Source organism: Pristiophorus japonicus, chromosome 17 (genome assembly GCF_044704955.1).
Source record: "Pristiophorus japonicus isolate sPriJap1 chromosome 17, sPriJap1.hap1, whole genome shotgun sequence".
NCBI lineage: Eukaryota > Metazoa > Chordata > Chondrichthyes > Pristiophoridae > Pristiophorus > Pristiophorus japonicus.
In genome coordinates this window covers 125,353,970-125,379,639 of record NC_091993.1, presented here as the reverse complement: position 1 = coordinate 125,379,639, position 25,670 = coordinate 125,353,970, and the positions used below count along the sequence as shown (strand labels likewise).

At 47.4% G+C, this 25,670-nt stretch overlaps 1 protein-coding gene across 1 annotated transcript in view; it reads right to left on the bottom strand.

Annotated features, from left to right (window-relative positions):
• Positions 1-25,670, bottom strand: part of wnt2bb (wingless-type MMTV integration site family, member 2Bb) — an 81,680-nt gene that overhangs the window by 23,821 nt on the left and 32,189 nt on the right. Inside the window, exons 3-4 of the mRNA XM_070859244.1 lie at positions 15,354-15,631; positions 11,068-11,332 (exon numbers count right to left, since the gene is read on the bottom strand). Of these exons, the coding sequence (XP_070715345.1) occupies positions 11,068-11,332; positions 15,354-15,631 (543 nt within the window). The remainder of the gene's footprint in view (positions 1-11,067; positions 11,333-15,353; positions 15,632-25,670) is intronic.

Genomic DNA, 25,670 nt, shown 5'->3' with positions numbered 1-25,670 from the left:
ACTCTGCCCCTTGCCTCAGCTCATCCGCTGCTGAAACCCTCATCCACACCTTTGTTTCCTCTAGCCTTGACTATTCCAATGCATTCCTGGCTGGCCTCCCACATTCTACCCTACGTATACTTGAGATCATCCAAAAACTCTGCTAACTTGCACCAAGTCCCGTTCACCCATCACCCCTGTGTTCGCTGACCTTCATTGGCTCCCGGTTAAGCAATGCCTCGGTTTTAAAATTCTCATTTTTTTCTCAAATCCCTCCATGGCCTCGCCCCTTTCTATCTCTGTAATCTCCTCTAGCCCCACAACCCCCCGAGATGTCCGCATTCCTCTAATTCTGCCCTCTTGAGCATCCCTGATTATAATCACTCAACCATTGGTGGCCGTGCCTTCTGTTGCCTGGGCTCCAAGCTCTAGAACTCCCTCCCTAAACCTCTCCGCCTCTCTACCTCGCTTTCCTCCTCGAAGACCCTCCTTAAAACCCACCTCTTTGACCTTCCCTAATTTCTCCTTTTGTGGCTCAGTGTCAAATTTTGTTTTATAACACTGTTTTATAACATGTGAAGGGCCTTGGGTACTTTTAGAATGTTAAACGCACTATATAAACGCAGGTTGTTGTTGTTTTGAAAGGCGATCTGAGAAAGCACTTAGTAGACAAGACCAGATATGAATTATTGCGTGGTTTTATTTCACAGCAAGTTAAAATGCAGAGCAACAGTTATCATCAAATTTACTAAATTAAATCAGTACAGCTTGTCTTTGTGTAATAATAGAAAATAATGAACGCTTCCTCACATCAGCCTTACCTGACTGAAACAAAATGATTCTTCGCTAACCTCTTAAATTCTCCTTTCAAGCCTGGCCAAATCTTGCCCTTGCAGCTTTTCATTTGAAAACCTGACTGATTTTGTTGTATCTGCTTATGTCTATCTCTGTTCTTTACCTCCCCCTGTTCATAGTCAAAAAGGACCAGAGACCTCCCGGCACAATGGGCGTGAGATGTTTCGCAATTGCTCAGACTGGCTAACAAGCGGCTTATTATTTAGTCTGTGGTGAAACACCATTGAAGCTTAGCTCATTAGCCCTTTAACCATCTAACATCATACTCTCTTCCTTAAACTCTTGCGTGGAGACACCTTCCTTTAAAAACCCCATGTTTAAACGTAACTCTGCAAATCATTTCTGTGGAGAAAATGGTCATAATATCCTGATGTGTGACAGAAGCACTGAATACAAAAGCTGGAAGTGAATATGAATCTGTACAAGACATTGGTTAGGCCACAGTTGGAGAATTGTGTGCAGCTTTGGGTATTCCACTTTGATAATGGACCCATAGGAATGAAGCATTGGGGATTCACTGGGATGATACCAGGGATGAGATGATATGCTTATAATGAGAGACCTGAAAAAAACTACGGCTGTGTTCACTGGATCAGATAATGCTACGGGTGAATCTTAAGATGAGTGTTCAAAATTATGAAAGGGTTTGAAAAGACTTGCATTTCTATAGCGCCTTTCATGACCATCATCATCATAGGCAGTCCCTTGAAATCGAGGAAGACTTGCTTCCACTCTAAAAGTGAGTTCTCAGGTGACTGTACAGTCCAATACGGGAATTACAGTCTCTGTCACAGGTGGGGCAGACAGTGGTTGAGGGAAAGGGTGGGAGGGGAGTCTGGTTTGCCGCACGCTCCTTCCGCTGCCTGCGCTTGTTTTCTGCATGCTCTCGGCGATGAAACTCGAGGTGCTTAGCGCCCTCCCGGATGCTCTTCCTCCACTGAGGGCGATATTTGGCCAGGGACTGACAGGTGTCGGTGGGGATGTTGCATTTTATCAGGAAGGCTTTGAGGGTGTCCTTGTAACGTTTCGTCTGCCCACCTGGGGATCGCTTGCCGTGTAAGTGTTCTGAGTAGAGTGCTTGCTTTGGGAGTCTTGTGTCAGGCATGCGAACAATGTGGCCCGCCCTACGGAGCTGGTCGCATGTGGTCAGTGATTCGATGCTGGAGATGTTGACCAGGTCGAGGACACTAACGTTGGTGTGTCTGTCCTCCTAGGGGATTTGCAGGATCTTGCGGTGTCTACTGTACATGGGCCACGTCTCTGAGCCATATAGGAGGGAGGGTATCACTGCAGCCCTGTAGACCATGACTTTAGTGGCAGATTTGAGGGCCTGGTCTTCGAAAACTCTCTTCCTCAGGCAGCTGAAGGCTGCGCTGGTGCGTTGGAGGCGGTGTTGAATCTCGTCGTCGCTGTCTGCCCTTGCTGATAATGTGGGAAACGCGGCAGCCAATTTGCACAAAGCAAGCTCTCACAAACAGCATTGTGATAATGACCAGATAATCTGTTTTTGTTATGGTGATTGAGAGAGGGTAAATACTTTAATCATTACATCATACAGCACAGAAGGAGGCCATTCGGTCCATCGTGCCTGTGTTGGCTCTTTGACAGAGCGATCCAATTAGTCCCACCCCCACTCTGCTCGCTTCCTGTAACCCTGCAATTTTTTCATTTTCAAATATTTATCCAATTTCCTTTTGAAGATTACTATTGGAACTGCTTCCACTGCAGTGCAGTGCATTCCCAATAATAACTTGCTGGGTAAAAGAAATTCTGCTCATCTCCCCCTCAGGTTCCTTTGCCGATTATCTTAAACCTGTGTCCTATTGTTACTGACCCTTCCGCCACTGGAAACAGTCCCTCTCTGTTTATTCTATCAAAACCCCTCTTAAGCATGTATTTCTTTTGATGCATGAGATGAATTACGATAATATTAATACTGAAAGATTATTTGCACTGATTCGTGAACGAGTTACAAAGAGGCCCCCAACTCTGGATTAGTACTGGAAACATAAAGCTTGGGGAATTCTCCTCACTGCTGCAAGTTCGATGAGTAATTAGCATTGAAAACCGATCCCAGCTTCTGTACACATGACCTGATCAAATAAAGGCAAAAAACATACGAACATAGGAAATAGGAGCAGGAGTCGGCCATTCGGCCCCTTGAGCCTGCTCCGCCATTTAATAAGATCATGGCTGATCTTCGACCTTAACCCCACTTTCCCGCCTATTCCCCATATCCCTTGATTCTGCTCGAGTCCAAAAATCTATTGATCTCAGCCGTGAATACACTCAAAGACTGAGCATCCACAGCCCTTTGGGGGAGAGAATTCCAAAGATTCACAGCCCTCTGAGTGAAGAAATTCCTCCTCATCTCAGTCTTAAATGGCCGACCCCTTATCCTGAGACTATGCCCCCTAGTTCTAGACACGCAAGCCAGGGGAAAACATTCCCTCAACATCTACCCTGTCAATCTACCCTCAGAATCTGATATGTTTTGACAAGATCACCTCTGATTCTTTTAAACTCCAGAGAGTATTGGCCCATTCTACACAATCCGGGACAGATCCATAGAGTGTGCAGTGATCAATGGCACCCCGGTGTGACTGTAACCATGTTGATCCATCTCGGGCAGAAATCGTCTAGCCGCATTCCAAGATATCGATCACTCTGAGATGGAAAAGGAGTCTAGAAGAGTATTTTCCAATTGCAGGTGCCTCTCTGACTTCTCTCTATTTTATCGCCAATACTCCTCCGAACTCTCCTATTTCCTCCAAGTCTTCAAATAATTCGTCCCACATAACCTTGTGCCTGGATTGAAATCGTGGCTCACTGCACTGTCTCCTTCTCCAACTCATTCCCTCCCAGGACCTCAAAACTGACAAGCTCTTTATCTCCCTTCGTCCTCACATCCTCCAAGCTACATGCTTTAAGAAAGAAAGAACTTGCATTTATATAGCACCTTTCACAACCACATGATGTCCCAAAGTGCTTTTGCAGTCAATTAAGTGTAATACTTAATAATTAATTGTTTCCAGCAACCATAAATGTCATTATTTCAATAATTGCTTTTCCATCAAAATCTAACACCTTTAAATCAATTATCAATGATATATCAATAACTAATGATCTTCAATAACTAATACCTTTATATCAATAGTTAATATCTTACCCTAAACAAGAAACACTTGCATTTCTATAGCGCCTTTCACAACCACAGGATGTCCCCAAAGCCCTTTACAGCCAATGAAGTACTTTTGGAGTGTAGTCACTGTTGTAATGTGGGGAACACGGCAGCCAATTTGCGCACAGCAAGCTCCCACACACAGTAATGTGATAATGACTAGATAGTCTGTTTTAGTGATGTTGCTTGAGGGATAAATATTGAACAGGACACTGGAGAGAACTCTCCTGCTCGTCTTCGAAATAGGGATCTTTTACATGCACCAGAGACGGCAGATAGAGCCTCGGTCTCAACTGATTGACAGCATCTTCTACAGTGCAGCACTCCATCAGTAATGCACTGGGAGTGGGACTTGAACAAACGACTTTCTGTCTCAGAAGCGAGAGTGCTACCTGTAATGTATGCCCCTGTGAGCATGCTCACGGGTTTGCAGAGCTGTTGAGTTGGGAGTGGCTTAGCCAGTCACCTGATGTTCACAAGACTCAATAAAACCCCAGCCAGTTGGGTTCGGGGGAGTCCGAGATGAGGCAGGTGGTTGTGAGCCTGGTGGACGAACTGGTAACGCGTAGTGTGATTGTTAAACCTTTTGCTAATAAACCAATTAGTTCTTATTAACAATGAATTCTTAAGCAAAGAAGCCATGAAGTAAATACATGACACTGATGTCCTGCAATCTAGGCCTTGGCCTTTCACTTGGGGGGTAGGGGCAAATTTCTCGTTTTAATAAAATGCTTTTAATCCTGCAGTCAGGTGCAAAATGTAAAGTGACTCTCATAAGATTGTCTTGTTGCGAGTTTTGTTTGGCCTCTGTGGAAGTTGAGCTTAAGTTGACAGAGTCCAATGATGGGCTCTGACATACGCTGTTGCTATGCCATGTTGCTAGGATTTATTAAGGTCCTGGAGATGTATCAGAGCAGCTGCAAGGTCACTGTCATTGTATAACACGTCCTATCTTGCCACGGAAATGTAATCATGCTGCGTGCATTGGGAAATTCAGTTAATTTTGCATTTGGAAAGAAAGAAAGACTTGCATTTATATAGCACCTTTCACGACCACCGGGCGTCTCAAAGCGCTTTACAGTCAATGAAGTACTTTTGGAGTGTAGTCACTTATGCAATGTGGAAAAAGCGGCAGCCAATTTGCGCACAGCAAGCTCCCGCAAAAAGCAATGTGATAATGAGCAGATAATCTGTTTTTTTGTTATGTTGATTGAGGGATAAATATTGGCCCCAGCTCTTCTTTGAAATAGTGCCATGGGATCTTTTATGTCCACATGAGAGAGCAGACGGGGCCTTGGTTTGACATCTCATCCGAAAGACGGCACCTCTGACAGTGCGGCGCTCCTTCAGCACTGCACTGCGAGTGTCAGCCTAGATTTTTGTGCTCAAGTCTCTGGAGTGGGACTTGAACCCACAACCTTCATGACTTAGAGGTGAGAGTGTGCTGCCCACTAAGCCACAGCTGACACTGGAGAGGGAAAAGGGAGACGTATTTAATTTATGGCAGGATCTGTGTTGTTTTCCAAATTATATTCAATATTTTCAGCAAATTTTAATTCGAATCTTAGAGTCATAGAACGATTACAGCACGGGAGGAGGCCATTCGGCCCGTCGAGCCCGTGCCGGCTCTCTGCAAGAGCACCTCAGCCAGTCCCACTCCCTCGGCCTTTCCCCGTAGCCCTGCTAGTTCTTCTCCTTCCAGTACTTATCTAATTCCCCAAGTCTGCCTCCACCACCCTCTCAGGCAGCGCATTCCAGATCCTAACCACTCGCTGCCTGAAAAAATTTTTCCTCATGTCGCCTTTGGTTCTTCTGCCAATCGCCTTAAATCTGTGTCATAAGAACATAAGAAATAGGAGCAGGAGTAGGCCATTTGGCCCCTCGAGCCTGCTCCTCTGGTTCTCGACCCTTCCACCAATGGGAACAGTTTCTCGCGATCTACTCTGTCCAGACCCCTCATGATTTTGAACACCTCGATCAAATCTCCTCTCAACCTTCTCTGCTCCAAGGAGAACAATCCCAGCTTCTCCAGTCTATCCATGTAACTAAAGTCCCTCATCCCTGGAAAACCATTCTTTTCTGCACCCTCTCTGAAGCCACCACATTGTTCCTAATGTGCGGTGCCCAGAATTAGACACAATACTCCAGTTCAGGCCAAACCATTGTCTTATACACATAGAAACATAGAAAATAGGTGCAGGAATAGGCTATTCGGCCCTTCGAGCCTGCACCACCATTCAATATGACCATGGCTGATCATGCAACTTCAGTACCCCATTCCTGTCTTCTCTCCATACCCCTTGATCCCTTTAGCTGTAAGGGCCACATCTAAATCCCTTTTTGAATATATCTAACGAACTGGCCTCAACAACTTTCTGTGCTAGAGAATTCCATAGGTTCACAATTTTCTGGCTGAAAAAGTTTCATCATAACGTCCTTGCTTTTGTATTCTATACCTCTATTTATAAAGCCCAGGATCCCATATGCTTTTTTAACCGCTTTCTCAACCTGCCCCGCCACCTTCGACGATTTGTGCACATATACCTCCAGGTTGCTCTGTTCCTGCATCCCCTTTTCCAGTTTATTAGTCCAGCACTCTGGATTAGCAGGCTAGGTAATGTAACTACTCATCATCATCATAGGCAGTCCCTCGTATCGAGGATGACTTGCTTCCACTCCAAAAAGGGATGAGTTCACAGGTGTTTCAATGAAGGACCTAATATTCCAGATCCCAAACTACATGTTGAAGGGTGGAAGATGCCTGTGGGTGGATTTTTTTAACGTGGGGTGGCCGTTGCACACCAGACACCACACGGGCTTGACAGAGCGAGGTCTTGGTCCAGTGGCAAGGGTTAACCAAGACGACTGGAGACCTGCTCTGCTGCATGGACCTAGTGTGCACACATATCTCAGTATGGGCTGGGCTCATGCTGCCCCTGGGCCCTCGCCTCTTCTGGGTCCCAAACTCGCGCCTCTCCCGGGCCCCAATCACGTCCCTCTACAATCTCTCGCCGCTCCTTCGCCCAGACCTCGCCGCTCCTGCTGTACCTGCCCACGCTCCAATCACCGACCTGGACCTTGATGACATCACTCTTCGCTGCCGTCGCCCTCCTGTACCAGCTCGTGCTGTACCTTGCCGTGGTACACCTCCACACTGCCCAGGGGCCGCCGCTCATAACCACTATGCTATCGTTGTCAGGAAGATTAGATGTGATCGTGTTGAGACCTTTCAACCCTCCCACCAGCACTTTGCACCAATTACCCCAACGAAAAGGTTTTATTCTGGAAGAGCACTAGTTGGAAATTGTGTTCAACTTCAACCTCATTACCACAGTGACTACACTTCAAAAGTACTCCATTGGCTGTAAAGTGCTTTGGGACCTTCTGCGTTTGTGAAAGGCGCTATATTTCATTTTTTCCAGTCCAGTTAGTCTCTGCTCTGACACTCATGGACTCGGTCCACTTGATGTACTTTCTATCAAAGAATCTGATTGCTAAATTTCGAGATATAAAGGACAATTGATCGGGTAGACAGAGCAAAACTATTTCCGCTGGTTGGGGAGTCTAGAACTGGGGGCGTTTAGTCTAAACATTAGTCTAAGTTAGGCAACGCATCTACAAGCATAGGGCGGTCAAAGTTTGGAACTCTCTTCTACAGCAGCAATTGATGCTACATCAATTGTTAATTTTAAATCTGAGATTTTTGTTAACCAAAGGTATTAATAGATATGGGTATATGGGGTTAGGTCGCAGGTCAGCCGCGATCTCACTGAATGGCAGAACAGGCTCAAGGGGCTGAATGGCCTCCTCCTGTTTCTGTGTTCTTTTGAGTTGGTGGCAGCGGGGTTTCTTGCCGTTTTATTCTGTGGGTTTCATGCCCACGGGAACATGGGCTCAGACTGCTGCGATCCTAGATCATAACCACTACTCCCGTTGTCTCGGACAGCAGCTGCTAGTACCTTCACCGATGAGGGAATAAGGGATTATGGGAAGCGGGCAAGAAAGTGGACCCGAGTCCATGATCGGATCAGCCATGATCGTATTAAATGGCGGAGCAGGCTCGAGGGGCCGTATGTTCTTATGTTTTTATGGAATGGAGGATGGCTGCACCTCTGGGAGTGCGGGCTGGTACTTGGGGAGGGGATCTCCTATCGACACACGGTAGCCGGGGTGATCTGCAGTTCTGGGGTCGACCTGCTTTTCTTCCGCTGTATTCCTGCATCACGGGAACCTCCTCTTTGCCAGGTTGTCCATGCCCCTCCCCACCGCCCCCCCCCCCAACTGATATCCTCCTTCAACCAGTTACACCTCCTCTGGACCCATCTTTTGTTTCTTGTCCCATCACCAGCACCTTTTGCCTTTCACCATCGTCCCTTTTGTCATCGAATCACTCCTGCCCATCATAGACCTCTTCATTTTGTTCTTTTCCCCCCCATCGCCCCTCCTCCTCTCTTCCCTGCCCCTGCACTAGCTTAAAAACAATTACATCTCTAACTTATTCCAGTTCCGATGAAAGTTCAGCGACCTGCAACGTTAACTCTGTTTCTCTCTCCACAGATGCTACCTGACCCGCTGAGTGTTTCCAGCATTTTGTTTTTATTTCAGCTCATACCCAGTTGTCACAGAGAAAAGACTTTCATCTCACCTCTCTCTCTCTCTCTCTGCATTGAACAGCAGCCCTGCCATTCTGAGCCCTCTCCTAGATCATCGCACAATGCCTGGCGTCCTTTCTCATGAACTCTTCCTCGACTGTTTGGCTGATGTCTCCAACAACCCTCCTTTAATCACGATAACATTTACTCCCTTTAAAGCATCCCCATCGCTCGCCCGCGGAGCTCCTAATCAGACCGGCACTGTGTCCACCGCACTTTAGGAAGGATGTGAAGGCCTTAGTGAGGGTGCAGAGGGAGATTTACGAGAATGGTTCCAGGAATGAGGGACTTCAGTGACGTGGATAGACTGGAGAAGCTGGGGTTGTTCTCCTTGGAGCAGAGAAGGTTGAGAGGAGATTTGATCGAGGTGTTCAAAATCATGAGGGGTAGATCGAGAGAAACTGTTCCCATTGGTGGAAGGGTCGAGAACCAGAGGACACAGATTTAAGGCGATTGGCAGAAGAACCAAAGGTGACATGAGGAAAAACGTTTTTACGCAGCGAGTGGTTAGGATCTGGAATGCGCTGCCTGAGAGGGTGGTGGAGGCAGACTCAATCGTGGCTTTCAAAGGGGAATTGGATTAGTCCCTGAAGGAAAAAATGAGCAGGGTTACGGGGAAAAGGGCGGGGGAGTGGGACTGGCTGAGGTGCTCTTGCAGAGAGTCGGCACGGGCTCGATGGATCGAATGGCCTCCTTCTGTGCTGTGACCATTCTGTGATTCCATGACCCTGGAGCACATCAGTGAACACTGCCCTCAGAGGAAATTCTACTTGGCAGCCTACTCCATACGAAAGAAGAAGAGATGTGCTCACTGTGGTGAAGATTTCAGATCCCAGGGCCACAAGTTAAAAATGAAGAAGTTAGAAGGGAAATCACAGAGGATTCTTTTACCCAAAGGGTGATAGAGCTGTGGTGCAAGTTACAGAGAGATTGCTGGAAGCGGACACAGGTCCCTCTAGTTCACCGTCTACCATCCTGGTAATCGCATGATACAATGCAAATGGAGTTATTGATGAATCAACAACAGCAGCAAGACCATCAGCAGGCCGGGGCCATTGGAGTGAGCAATGTGCGGTGGTATACCACTGCAGGGAGCAGCACGTGCTGCTGCTGGAGGGTGATGGCTATCAAGCCAGGTCGCTGATTGCAGTGCGGGCAGGCACAGCAGGAGGGGCGAAAGAGCGACAAGAGTTTTTAGGTGGAAGTGACTGGGGCCCAGAGAGGTGTGAGTTCGGGGCTCAGAAGAGGCGAGGGCCCAGGGGCAGCACGGGCCCAGCCCACACTGCGATATGTGCACGCACTAGGTCCGTGCAGCAGAGCTGGTCTCCAGTCACCTTGGGTAATCCTTGCCACTGGACCAAGACCTCGCTCTGTCAAGCCCGTGTGGTGGCTGGTGTGCAACGGCCACCCCACGTTAAAAAAATCCACGCACAGGCATCTTCCACCCTTCAGGATGTAGTTCGGGATCTGGAATATTCGTTTGGGATCTGGAACATTGAAACACTTGTGAACTCATCCCTTTTTGGCGTGGAAGCAAGTCATCCTCGCTTCGAGGGACTGCCTATGATGATGATATTTATATAGCACCTTTAACGTAGCCAAATGTTCCAAGGTGCTCAACAAGAGCAATATCAATAAAACTCATTTTGACACTGAGCCACAGAAGGAGATTTCAGCAGAGGTGACCAAAAGCTTGGACAAAGAGGTATCGTTTAAGGAGCATCTTAAAGGAGGAGAGAGAGGTAGAGAGGCGAAGAGGTTTATGGAGGGAATTCCAGAGCTTCATGCCCAGGCAGCTGAAAGCACGGCCACCTAAATAACAAAGTCATAGCAATCCATCTCTACCAATTAGTCTATCAGGAACGCACACCGAAGTGGGTCGTTCAAATGACATCAAGAAATAACCACATTCGAAAATGTGTGGACCATTGTGATGGACAACTGCTGCAATTTGCTGCCGTTTTGGGTAACGTCTTTCCCTCAATGAAGAACACCGAGAATGTCTCAGGTGAACGTAAAAGATCCCACGGCACTATTTCGAAGAAGAGCTGGGGAGTTCTCCCCGGTGCGTTGGGCCAATATTTATCCCTCAATCAACGTCACAAAAGCAGATTATCTGGTCATTATCACGTTGCTGTTCGTGGGAGCTTGCTGTGTGCAAATTGGCTGCCGCATTTCCTACATTACAACAGTGACTACACTTCAAAAAGTATGTCTCATCCGAAAGACGGCACCTCTGACAGTGCAGCACACCCTCAGCACTGCACTGGAGTGTCGGCCGGAGGGGTCACACCTAACAACCTTCTGACTCAGAGGCGACTGTGCTACCCACGACGGACACAAAGATTACGGTAGGTGCAGTGACACCGTCTGCCTTGGGCGACACACCCCAGATCTTACCTGCTGACTTATCCATGACGCAGTAATCGGGCGAGTTCTCGAAGTATACCAGCTCGTTTTTGATCAACCTGTCTGAGTGTCTGTTGGTGACGGTGAATCCAGTTCCATCCTGGTTCATGGTGACCTGGATCGCCAGGTTGTATTTTTTCCGCAGGTAATCTCCGGTCTTTCTAAAGTCCGACATTGCTAACCAACAAGTCCGTAATGTACACGATCCACTGACTCCGTGGCATTTACACTCCAGCTTCATGAACCTTTTCACAGCCTGTGGGGTGACAGAGAGAGACAGTCAGAGTTATCACAACAGACACAAACCTCCCATCACTGAGCTTAAAGGACTTTCAAAAAAGAGATGTCACTCTTAAGTGCTGCACCCGCCCTGGGAGTGTGTGATGGGACAGTGTAGAGGGAGCTTTACTCTGTATCTAACCCCATGCTGTACCTGCCCTGGGAGTATTTGATGGGATAGTGTAGAGGGAGCTTTACTCTGTATCTAACCTGTGATGTACCTGCCCCAGGAGTGTTTGATGGGATAGTGTACAGGGAGCTTTACTCTGTATCTAACCCCATGCTCTACCTGCCCTGGGAGTGTTTGATGGGACAGTGTAGAGGGAGCTTTACTCAGAGGGTTGTCAATCTTTGGAATTTTCTACTCAGAGGGCTGTGGATGCTCAGTCGTTGAGTATATTCAAGGCTGAGATCGCTAGATTTTTTGATATTACGGGAATCAAGGGATTTGGGGATCGGACGGGAAGTGGAGTTGAGGTCGAAGATCAGCCATGATCTCATTGAATGGCGGAGCAGGCTCGAGAGGCCGAATGGCCGACTCCTGCTCCTAGTTCTGATGTCCTTAAAGCAATGGCTAGTACCATGGACTGGTGAAAAGTTGAATCTAGCACATTTGTTGGAACTGATTGAGGAGGTAAGAGAGTTGGTTGATGATGGTATGAAAACAGATCCAAAATGTTATAAGTAGGGCTACTGAGTTCAAAAGCAAAGAGGTAACTCTACGACTGTACAAGTCATTGGAGTTAGACCATTGCTCTATTTTACTTTCAGAAGGATGTCAAGGCCAGGGACAGGGTGCAGAAAAAATGATCCCAGGGATGAAGGGCTTTAGTTATGTGGTTACTGTAATCCCTTTATCAGAAGGTTGTGGGTTCAAGTCCCACTCCAGAAACTTGAGCATAAAAATCTCGGCTGCCATGCAGTACTGAGGGAACGTTGCACTGTCGGAGGTGCCGTCTTTCAGATGAGATGTTAAACCGAGGCCCCGTCTGCTCTCTCGGGTGGATGTAAAATATCCTATGTCACTATTTTGAAGATGAGCAGGGGAGTTTTCCAATTGTGACCTGAGCCAATATTTATCCCTCAATCAACATCACGAATACAGATGATCTGGGTCATTATCACATTGCTGTTTGTGGGAGCTTGCTGTGCGCAAATTGGCTGCCGCGTTTCCCCACATTACGACAGTGATCACACTTCAAAAAGTACTTCATTTGCTGTAAAGCGCTTTGGGATGTCCGGTGATCGTGAAAGGCGCTATAGAAATGCAAGTCTTTTCTTTCCTTCTTTATTCTTCAGTCTCTTAAAACCTAAGTTGACGTCACTCACCCACTCTTCATTCAGCCCCATTTTCTCTCTCCGACCTCAGCCTGTGGTCCTGCACTTTGGGCCCCGGTCCTTCATCTTTGTTTCTCAATTAAAACGAGGCCGAAACTCCCTGTTCCAACAATGTGGCATGTATCCAACCCCCAGAGGACCAAACCCTTCTCTCCTCATGTACCCCACCGTGACAGCGCCACATTCGGACATTTGTTTAAAATTTACTGTGAGTTACGAAGGCAGCACGTTTCTGTTGAGGGCCAGACTGTGCCATAGTTCCTGTGCCATAATTCCTTCTCCACTCAGATCCAGGTTATTAACAATGGGGAGTGCAGTAACGAGGCCCTTCCATGTCCATTAGAGTCATATTTCACCACTAAGAATAATTATCTGAATATATTGCACGAAGTAATCTAACAGGGCAGCAGAATGAGAGAAATATTTCTTTATATCTCCTTAGGGACTTTCTTGAGTTTTTAAAAAAATGGTTTAAACTATAAAATTGATGATGAAATACCGTTCACTGTGATAACTGATGCAAATTGATTAAAAATATCATTAACCCCTTGAGGTTTGTGTTTCCTTTGCATGTTTTGAACATGTGTACATTGTCTGCTCTACATCTGATACCAATCTCACTCCTCTGGCACCTTGCCTGATGCAGAATGCAACAGATGTTTTTTTTTACATTTTGTTAAAGGCTATTTTTGTCTCTTGTTAAAAAGTAAGAGGGCTAGCAGAGTCACAGCAAAGCAGCGTAGAGTGATTGTAACATAGCAGCAAAAGGCGACCTTTCAGCCCCTCGAGCCCATTCCGCTATTCAATGGCTGATCTGTGACCTAACTCCATCCATCCGCCTTTGCCTCATATCCCTTAATACCTTTGCTTAACAAAAATCTATCAATCTCTGATTTAAAATTAACAATCGATCTAGCATCAATTGCTGTTTAACATAGAAACATCGAAAATAGGTGCAGGAGCAGGCCATTCGGCCCTTCGAGCCTGCACCACCATTCAATATGATCATGGCTGATCATGCAACTTCAGTACCCCATTCCTGCTTTCTCTCCATACCCCTTGATCCCTTTAGCCATAAGGGCCACATCTAACTCCCTTTTGAATATATCTAACGAACTGGCCTCAACAACTTTCTGTGGTAGAGAATTCCACAGTTTCACCACTCTCTGGGTGAAGAAGTTTCTCCTCATCTCGGTCCTAAATGGCTTACCCCTTATCCTTAGAGTGTGACCCCTGGTTCTGGACTTCTCCAACACCAGGAACATTCTTCCTGCATCTAACCTGTCCAATCACATCAGAATTTTATCTGTTTCTATGAGATTCCCTCTCATTCTTCTAAATTCCAGTGAATTTGCGGAAGAGACTTCCAAATGTCTACCATCCTTTGTGTGTAGAATTGTTTCCTAATTTCACTCCTGAAAGGCCTGGCTCTAATTTTTAGACTATGTCCCCCTGGTCCTAGATTCTCCAACCAGCAGGAATAGTTTCTCTCTATCCACCATATCTGCTCCCCTTAATATCCTGAAAAATTTGATCAGATCACCCCTTAACCTTCTAAATTGTAGGGAATACAACCAGAATATGTGTAAATCTCTCCTCGTAACTTAACCCTTGAAGTCCCGGTATCTTTCTGGTAAACCTACTCTGCACTCCCTCCAAGACCAATCTATCCTTCAAATGTAATACCTGTCCTTAATAATTCATGGTTTCCATCAACTATTAATGTCATTAATTCAATAATTGCTTTTCCATCAAAAACTAACACTTTAAATCAATTACTTATGGGATTATATCAATAACTAATGATCTTTAATAACTCTTTATATCAATAGTTAATATCTTAGCCCAAAAAAGAAAGACTTGCATTTCTATAGCGCCTTTCACGACCTCAGGGTGTCCCAAAGCGCTTTACAGCCAATGAAGTACTTTTGGAGTGTAGTCACTGTTGTAATGTGGGAAATGCGGCAGCCAATGTGTGCACAGCAAGCTCCCACAAACAGCAATGTGATAATAATGGGATAATCTGTTTTTAGTTATGCTGATTGAGGGATAAATATTTGCCAGGACACTGGGGATAACTCCCCTGCTCTTCTTCGAAATAATGCCATGGGATATTTTACATCCAACTGAGAGAGCAGACGGGGCCTCGGTTTAATGTCTCATCCGAAAGACGGATAATTAATACAGTACCTTCACATCAATAATTACTGCCTTTACATCAATAACTAATGACTTTACATCAATAACTCAGGCCTTGATATTAGTAACCGATAAATTCCTCTCAATAACTAATACCTTTATATCGATAGTTAATGACTTTTCTTCAATAATTAATGCATTTACTTAATAATTAGTGGTTTCCCTCAGTTATTAATCTTGTTACTTCAAGAATTGCTTTTCCACCAATAACTAACAAGACACAGAAATAAATGGTTATCACTTAAAGAAGAAAATAGAATTCCACTGTGTGGTTCACATCTTAGAAAGTCCTCGTTCGAACACTGGAATGGCTAGATGGCTGTCAGTTCTATTTTGTCTGTGGACATATGCAAAAATCAGGAATATTTGCAGCTTGGTCTTAATGAGAATGTGTTTCAAAAGCCTGGATGTGATTGTGGTGCGAGGCTTCACTGCAGCGGGTCTGCCTGCTATTTACTCACCGTCCTGCCACACCGGTTGTTGTGCAGGTTCATCAGTGCCCTCGCGTCCTTCTCCTTCTTCTCCTTGGCGTCCACGAAGGCTTTGGAGAACTTGATGCCGTAGTTGATGTTGTCACTGCAGCCTCCCCAATCGAACTCCCCTCTCAGGTCCCGGGCTTTGCCCCGTTTGCGCGGGTCACAGCTGCAGGTGTTGAGGTCCCCCTGGCTGCAGGCTCGCGTGATGGCGTACACCACTCCGGCGGAGGAGATCGCGTAGACGAAAGCAGCCTCTCGGCTACCTAAGCGGGTTGCGGGGGAGGGGGGGGGCAGTGACAGGAGGAAATAGAGGGAGGTACAGTTAGAAACACGGGGCAATTGGGCTATAACAAAAAAAACTGCGCTTTTCCACTGTAGAACTGGAGCGAGGAACAGTTAGTCCTAGTTTCGTTTTTATTTATTCATTCACAGATGTGGGCGTCGCTGACCAGACCTGCATTTATTGCCCATCCCCAGTTGCCCTTGAAGAAGGAGCCGCCTACTTGAACCACTGCAGTCCGTGTGGTGATCTGATTAGAGCTGCTTAAAATGTTAAAAGCATTTGATAGGGTCGATACAGAGAAGCTATTTCCTCTGCTGGGACAAATGAAGATCAAGGGGACATCATCTTAAAATTAGAGCTAGGCCATTTAGGAATGAAATCAGTAAGATGAAAGAATGAAAGACTTGCATTTATATAGCGCCTTTCACGACCACCGGCCGTCCCAAAGCGCTTTACAGCCAATGAAGTACTTTTGGAGTGTAGTCACTGTTGTAATGTGGGAAATGTGGCAGCCAATTTGTGCACAGCAAGCTCCCACAAACAGCAATGTGATAATGACCAGATCATCTATTTTAGTGATGTTGATTGAGGAAGAAATATTGGCCCCAGGTCACCGGGGATAACTCCCCTGATCGTCTTCAAAATAGTGCAATGGGATCATTTACATCTACTTGAGACGGCAGATGGGGCCTCGGTTTAATGCCTTATCCGAAAGACAGTGAGGGGTATTGCTAATCTGAAACTCTCTCCCCCAAAATGCTATGTGTGGTGTTTGCAGGCACTCTAGTAATGACGCTATGAGGTAAGGTATTACACTTGAACTGTTGTGACCTGAGTCCAGAGTCCATTTATTGCAGCTCCTGAATGAGGTTACAGTAAGGTGGTGTCCCTTTTATACCTGGTCACCTGCAGTGTACAGGTGACCTCTAGGTCTCCACCAGTTGCACCCTCTGGTGGTACAGGCATATTGTATACAGTGTGAAGATACATTCATTGGTCTTATGTCATTGTACTTTGAGTGTACAGGGTATATACATACACAACACTATGGATGCTGGGGGACTATTAGAACTTTCAAGGCTAAGATAGAGAGATTTTTTTTAGGTATGGGTATCAAGGGATATGGAGCAAAGACAGGAACATGATGGAGGTGCAGATCAGGCATTCTTTGAATGGTGGAGCTGGTTCAAGGGGCTAAATGTCCTCCTCCTGTTCCTAATGTTGCTACAATGCTCCCACAGTGCTGTTGGGAACTCCTACACGGCAAGTGTTCCCCAGGTGGGCAGAGGAAACATTTCAAGGACACCCTCAAAGCCTCCTTGATAAAGTGCCAACATCCCCACCGACACCTGGGAGTCCCTGGCCAAAGACCGCCCCAACTGGAGGAAGAGCATCCGGGAGGGCGCTGAGCACCTCGAGTCTCGTCGCCGAGAGCATGCAGAAAGCGAGCGCAGGCAGCGGAAGGAGCGTGCGGCAAACCAGACTCCCCACCCACCCTTTCCTTCAACCACTGTCTGTCCCACCTGTGACAGAGACTGTAATTCCCGTATTGGGCTGTTCAGTCACCTGAGAACTCACTTTTAGAGTGGAAGTAAGTCTTGCTCGATTTCCTATGATGAGGTGGTGGAGGCCATGGGTTTGGGAGGTGCTGCTGTAGAAGCCTTGGCGAATTGCCTCAATGCCGCCTGTAGATGGTCCACGCGGTGCACCAATGGTGGAGGGAACGGATGCTCAGACTAGTGGACGGGTAGGCCATTCAAGTGGACTGCTTTGCCCTGGATTAAGGAAATCTTCACTTTGACAGCTCAGTTACACGCCAGAGCTTTGATCAATGGGAAGCAGCTTTACCTTCATAATAACCAGAGCCATGTTGTGCAATTTGCGGAGTGGGTATGAGGGAACCGGTTCATTTGAAGTGAAGCAAAGGGAGAGGTGTGAGACCAGAGGCAGGGGTCCAGTCCTTTAGACTCAATTAAACTTGACGTGCAATATTTTGTTAAAGAACCCATGATCTCTTCTGCGCTCTAAAACCACGAAACATTAGTTAGCGTTCAGAAGCTGACAAACAGAGCTTTGAACACGCCGCCATTATTGCTGGGCAGTGTGCTGTCGCAGCCAGCAGTATAACTCATGTCTGCTGGGTTTGCATCATTAAGCACAGTCATAAAGACCTTTCAGCTTAGAATCAGCCAGACCGGCCTTTAGTATTTAATATTGGCACTGCAAACAAACAGGAAGAATTAACAGAATTAATTTTTTTAGCCAGCACAAATACTGGCGCGTCAGAGAAATGTATTTTCAATCCACGTCCCCCACACGCAGCCTTTTACTATTTATTTTCTCGTGAAGGGTGTCGTGTTGCATGCCCATAATTTATCGAAGGCATCTAACTGCTAACATCGCAGCGTAAACAGCAGTAAATCTGTGGCAGTCCTTCATCCTCTGAGAGACACACTACATCACGCCCTGATTCCACATCACATTCCGTCTGTCGCTGCTCTGTGCGAACACTGTCAGTTCAGCCAGCTCCACTCGCTAGGTGCTCCTGTCTCGTCCTCGCATCTTCCTTCCCTCCAACTTCCTCCCATTTGGCACTATCCTATGTGTCAGCCATGGCTGAGTGGGCAGCACTCTCGCCTCTGAGTCAGCAGGTTGTGGGTTCAAGTCCCACTCCAGGGACTTGAGCACATAAATCTAGGCTGACACTCCAGTGCAGTGCTGAGGGAGTGCTGCACTGTCGGAGGGACAGTACTGAGGGAGTGCCGCACTGTCGGAGGGACAGTACTGAGGGAGTGCCGCACTGTCGGAGGTGCCATCTTTTGGATGCGATGTTAAACTGAGGCCCCACCTGCTCTCTCAGCTGGACGTAAAAGATCCCATGGCACTATTTTGAAGAAGAATTATCTCAGGTGGCCTGGAGCCAATATTTATCTCTCAATCAACATAACAAAAACAGATTATCTGGTCATTATCACATTGCTGTTTGTGGGAGCTTGCTGTGCGCAAATTGGCTGCCACGTTTCCCACATTACAACAGTGACTGCACTCCAAAAAGTACTTCATTGGCTGTAAAGCACTTTGCGATGTCCTATGGTCGAGAAAGGCGCTATATAAATGCAAGTCTTTCTTTTATCTTATAGTCGACGACTCACATTTTGGCTACATTTCCACGGGTCAGTTAGCCATTCGGCAAAATTGTGCTGCCTCCCGCCCCTCTCTCGTTCTGTTTCAGTCAGCTCAACCAAGGGGCTATCCTGCATTCCGGATGTAAAAGCCTTACCCGAAACAGTAACCTGACTCTCCTCTTTCAGACGCTGCCTGACCTGCTGCATTACTTCCAGCAGTTTCTGTTTTTCAATTCAGATTTACAGCATTTGCAGATATTTCTTCCATAGTATCATAGAATAGTACAGCACAGAAGAAGGCCATTCGGCCCATCGAGTCTGCACTGGCTCGTTCGAAGAGCCATTATTAGTCCACTCCCCTGCTCTTTCTCCACATCCTTCCACAATTCTTTCCCCTTCCAGTATTTATCCAATTCCCCCTTTTGAACGCTATCATTGAATCTGTATCCACCACCCCAACAGGCAGTGCATTTCAGATCCTAACAACTTGTTGTGTAAAGAAGTAAAAAAGTGGAGCAGGCGCATGGGAACACCACCATCTCCACGTTCCCCTCCCAGTCCCACACCATCCTGACTGGGAAATATATCAGCCGTTCCTTCATCGCTGGGTCACAATCCTGGAACTCCCTCCCTAACAGCACTGTGGGAGCACCTTCACCACACGGACTGCAGCGGTTCAAGAAGGCGGCTCACTACCACCTTCGCAAGAGACAATTAGGGATGGGCAATAAATGCCGGCCTTGTCAGCGACACCCACATCCCAGGAGCGAATAATAAAAAGATAGACGCAGTCTGTATTGATTCATTTAAATGCAAATTAGATAGATTTCTTTCAGATATTAACATTTTGGGACACAGTATATGAGTAATGTGAGACACGGACCTAGTGCCCACACTGTGACATGTGTGTGCACTAGGTCCGTGCAGCAGGGCAGGTCTCCAGTCGTCATGGTTAACCCTTGCCACTGGACCAAGACCTAGCTCGGTCAAGCCCGTGTGGTGGCTGATGTGCAACGGTCACCACACGTTAAAAAAATCCACGCACAGGCATCTTCCACCCCCTCAACCGGAGTTCAGGACTGGAACATCGGGTCCTTCATTGAAACACCTGTGAACTCTCGTGGAAGCAAGTTATCCTCGTTCGAGGGACCGCCTATGATGATGAATGTGAGACATGACGTGTGGTGAGTGTAGTGAGCACAGGAGGCACAGGTTGTTGGACCTCTAGTTTCCCAAAGCTCTGCTCGACTCTTGTCTGGGTCTGTTGTAGATTCATTGATAGAGATTGATTGCTGTGATTAGTCAACAACTCCATTGTCATCATATTATGTGACTCCCAGGATAGTATAGAGCGAATGAGATGGACCTTGGTCTTTTTTCCTCTAACAATTCTGATGATCCTAGCTAGTGATCAGGAGCAGGAACTACAGCTGGATTATTCCTTGTCTATCCTAAGGGCGTTGAGCCAATTGCAGCCCCCTTATTACCTTGGTGGCCTGGGATAAGCTAACTCAGGACAGACTGGGGATTGAAGCTGGGATCCATTACTCCTTGCGATGCTCAGTCCCAAACTCAACTGTGTGTCAGGTTATAGGAACATAGAAAGAGCAGTAGGCCATTCAGCCCCTCCAGTCTGTCCCACCATTCAATTAGATCTAACACAAGACTCCCAAAGCAAGCGCTCTACTCGGAACTTCACACAACAAGCGATCCCCACATGGGCAGAGGAAACATTTCAAGGACACTCTCAAAGACTCCATGATAAAGTGCAACATTCCCATTGACACCTGGGAATCCCTGGCCAAAGACCGCCCTAAGTGGAGGAAGAGCATCCGGGAGGGCGCTGAGCACCTCGAGTCTCATCGCCGAGAGCATGCAGAAACCAAACGCAGGCAGCGGAAGGAGCGTGCGGCAAACCAGACTCCCCACCCACCCTTTCCCTCAACCTCTGTCTGTCCCACCTGTGACAGAGACTGCAATTCCCGTATTGGACTGTTCAGTCACCTGAGAACTCATTTTTAGAGTGGAAGCAAGTTTTCCTCGATTTCGAGGGACTGCCTATGACGATGATGAGATCTGGAGGTATCAAAGGTGTGGATGAGGGTTTAAGCAGCAGATGAACTGAGGCAGAGTCAGAGATGTGCGATGTTATGGAGGTGGAAGTAGGCGGTTATGGTGACGGAGCGAATATATGGTCGGCAGCTCATCTCAGGGTTAAATAGAATGCCAAGGTTGTGAACGGTCTGGTTCACTATTTTACCCGATTTTGCTCAATATCCCTTGATACCCTTACCCAACAAATATCTAGCGATCGCAGCCTTGAAAATTTTCAATTGACTCCCAGCATCCACAGCCTTTTGGGGGAGCGAGATCCAGATTTCTACTGCCCTTTGTGTGAAGAATTACTTCCTGATTTCACCCCTGAACGGCCTGGCTTTAATTTTAAGATTCTGGACTCCCCCCACCAGAGGAAACAGTTTCTCTCGATCTACCCTATCAAATCCTTTTAACATTTTAAACACCTCAATTAGATCTTCTGTCCTGAAGGGGGTACAAGCCAGGTTTATAAAACCTGCCAATATCTCCTCCCTGAGGGGTGGTGTCCATCAACGTGTTGCCCTCCATCATCATCAAAGGCAGTCCCTCGGAATCGAGGAAGACTTGCTCCCACTCTAAAAGTGAGTTCTCAGGTGACTGAACAGTCCAATACAGGAATTACAGTCTCTGTCACAGGTGGGACAGACAGTGGTTGAGGGAAAGGGTGGGTGGGGAGTCTGGTTTGCCGCACGCTCCTTCCGCTGCCTGCGCTTGGTTCCTGCACGCTCTCGGCGACGAGACTCGAGGTGCTCAGCGCCCTCCCGGAGCGCTTTTCTTCAGAAGCGAGCTTGATCGGCCAGCCGGCGGGTGGAAAACTTCGGTCGTCCAGCTCTGGCTGTCTGATGCGGCTGCGGCCGAAATGCGGATCTCTCCGCCGTCCCGTGCCGGACCGCTGTCGGCCATACCTCGTTGGAAAGCGGCAGCGACGCTGCATGCGGCGGCCGCAGCCCGCTCCCGATCCGACGAGGGACGGCGTGCTCTTCCTCCACTCAGGGCGGTCTTGGGCCAGGGACTCCCAGGTGTCGGTGGGGATGTTGCACTTTATCAGGGAGGCTTTGAGGGTGTCCCTGTAACGTTTCCTCTGCCCACCTGGGGATCGCCTGCCGTGTAGGAGCTCCGAGTAGAGCACTTGCTTTGAGAGTCTCCTGTCGGGCCATGCGGACAATGTGGCCCACCCGTCCTCATAATGTAACCCTTATAGCCCTGGTATCATTCTGGTGAATCTGAGCTGGTCCCCCTCCACGGCTAATATCTCCTTCCTGAGGGGTGGTGTCCATCAACATGTTGCCCTCCATCATCATCATAGGTGGTCTCTCAAATCAGGACTTGCTTCCACGAGAGTTCACAGGTGTTTCAATGAAGGACCTGATGTTCCAAGTCCTGAACTCCAGTTGAGGGGGTGGAAGATGCCTGTGCGTGGATTTTTTTAACGTATGGTGACCGTTGCACACCAGGCACCACACGGGCTTGACAGAGCTAGGCCTTTATCCAGCGGTAAGGGTTGACCAGGACAACTGGAGACCTGCTCTGCTGCACGGACCTAATGCGCGCACATATCGCAGTGTGGGCTGGCCCCGTGCTGCCCCTGGGCCCTCGGCTCTTCTGGGCCCCGTACCCTCATTCGGCGCACCTCCACCGCGAACTCTCGCCGCTCCTCCGCCACAAAAACACTCGCCGCACCTCCGCCATGATCTCTCGCCGCACCTTGAATGGGGCTGCCCTAGATGGGGTCTCACCTAGCTAACGATACCATCCCTCTCCATGACCACTGCTTGAGGCGGAACCAGACAATTCACAAACTTGGCATCCTATTTGACCCTGAGATGAACTTCCGACCACATATCCGCTCCATCAGCACCTCATGAGGATGAAACCCTCATCCATACCTTTGTTACCTCTACACTTCACTGACCTCCAATTTTCCATCCTCCATAAACTTGAGCTCATCCAAAATTCTGCTGCCCATGTCCTAACTCGCATCAAGTCCCGTTCGCCCATCACCCCTCTGCTATATTGGCTCCCGGTCCAGCAACGCATTGATTTTAAAATTCTCATCCTTGTATTCAAATCCCTCCATGGCCTCGCCCCCTCCCTATCTCTGTAACTTCCTCCAGCCCTACAACCCTCCAAGATGTCTACGCTCTTCCAATTCTGGCCTCTTGCTCATTCCCGATTTTCATCGCTCCACCATCGGTGGCCGTGCCTTCTGTTGCCTGGGCCCTAAGCTCTGGAACTCCCTCCCTAAACCTCTCCGCCTCTCTACCTCTCTCTCGACCTTTAACTCGCTCCTTTGACCAATCTTTTGGTCATCTGCCCTGATATCTCCTTGTGTGGCTCGGTGTCAAATTTTGTTTGATAATATTCCTGTGAAGCGCCTTGGGACTTTTTAACTATGTTATATACGGCGCTATATAAATACAAGTTGTTGCTATACAGTTGAGGAAAACTTCCTCTCCTTTGTATTCAAACTCCTTTGAGATGAAGGAAAATATTCCATTCGCCTTTTTGATTGCTTTTTGCACTTAGAATCATAGAATCAAAGAATCATAGAAAGGTTACAGCACAGAAGGAGGCCATTCGGCCCATCGAGCCCGTGCCGGCCCTCTGCAAGAGCACCTCAGCCAGTCCCACTCCCCTGCACATTTTTTTCCTTCAGGTACTTATTCAATTCCCCTTTGAAAGCCACGACTGAGTCTGCCTCCACCACCCTCTCAGGCAGCGCATTCCAGATCCTAACCCCTCGCTGCATAAAAACATTTTTTCTTTTGCCAATCACCTTAAATCTGTGTCCTCTGGTTCTCGACACATTTCGCCAATGGAAACAATTTCTCTCGATCTACTCTGTCCAGACCCTTCATGAGTTTGAACATCTCGATCAAATCTCCTCTCAATCTTCTCTGCTCCAAGGAGAACAACCCAGCTTCTCCAGTCTATCCACGTCACTGAAGTCCCTCATAAATCTTTCTCGTAAATCTTTTCTGCACCTTCTCTCAGGCCTTCACATCCTTCCTAAAGTGTGGTGCCCAGAGTTGGACACAGTTTTTAGTGAGTTGTGTACAAGGACACCCAAATCCCTTTGCGCTTCCGCAGTTCCTAATTTCTCACCATTTAGCAAATACTCCAATTGATCTTTCTTGGATACTTCATTGCCATCGCTTGGCTCACTCACTGAAGTCTGTCTATGTCTCTTTGTAACTTCCTGCTCCTATCTACACAACTCACTACCCCTCCGAACTTAGTGTCATCTGCAAAACTTGGGTGGACAACTCTATTATTGAGAAATATGGTGAAAAGCAGAGGGCCCAGAACAGATCCCTGGAGAACACAACTTGCCAATTAGAGACCCTTTATCCCTTCTCTCTGTCTCCTACCTCCCAACCAATTACCCAACCATATCACAAGGTTACCTGCAACTCTGTGCACTTTTATTTTTGCCAATAATTGCTTGTGCGGTAACCTCCACCATGTAAGTGACCTCCTCGAGAAATTCAACCAGATTAGTCAGACGTGAACTCTTCACAAATCTATGCCGACTCTCTTTAATCTACTGATACCTGTCCAAGTCCTCAGTTGCCTCTGTCCCTAATGCCCGATTCTTGCGATTTCCCAATAACTGACGTTAGATTATTTCTGCGATGGCCTGCTCATTGCCCTCGGATCCCCTGAAAAATACACCTTCATTCACATCAAAGGGGAAACGCGGAGAAAATGCAGACTTAAATAGTCCGCAGGTGTGACCCCGAGCTTTAATTCCCCGCTCCACTCCCACTCCGACCTCTCCGTCCTCGGCCTCCGACACTGTTCCAATGAAGCTCAACGCAAGCTCGAGGAACAGCACCTCATCTTTCGTTTAGGCACTTTACAGCCTTCTGGACTCAACATCAAGTTCAACAATTTCAGAGCGTAACTGCTGCCAATCTTTGCTCCACTCCCCTCCCAGAGCCTATTTCTATTTCTCTCCTTGTCTCTAATGGCAGCTGGTTATTATCCCGCCATTCACACCCTATGTTTTTCTAACTCATGGCATTACCATTTCAATTTGGGCCATCATCCCTTTTGTCTCTCTAATTTCTCCTGCCTTCCACCCTATCACCGACCTTCCCTTTTGTTCTTTCTTCCCCTTCCCCTTTCACTGCTGGTTAAGAATCTGTTCATTCCGAACACTCTCCAGTTCTGACAAAGGGTCATCGACCCGAAACGTTAACTCTGCTTCCTCTTCACAGATGCTACCTGACCCGCTGAGATTTCCAACATTTTCTGTTTTTATTCCAGGCTTAAATATTGCTGTTAGGATCGGGTAATGATAGTTGGATTGCAGCATGTAGTTAGAGCAGACACAAGCAACTCCTCATCATCAGAGGCAGTCCCTCAGAATCGAGGAGGTCTTGCTTCCACTCCCAAAGTGAGTTCTTTGATGGCTAAACAGTCCGATACGAGAGCCACAGACCCGGTTACAGATGGGACAGACATTCGTCGAGGGAAGGGGTGGGTGGGGCTGATTTGCCGCGCACTCCTTCCTCTGCCTGCGCTTGGCACCTTCACGCTCTTTGCGTTGAGACTTGAGGCGCTCAGCGCCCTCCCGGATGCACTTTCTCCACCTCGGGCGGTCTGCGGCCGAGGTGGCTTTGAGGGTGTCCTATAAAACAGTGTGTGTTACAACCAACTCACTGCATGTAACACACATTGTTTTATAGCACGGTGTCCCATTACATAGGAGTGTGTAACATTACATAGGAGTCCGTCTTTCGGATGAGACGTTAAACCGAGGCCCTGTCTGCTCTCTCAGATAAAAGATCC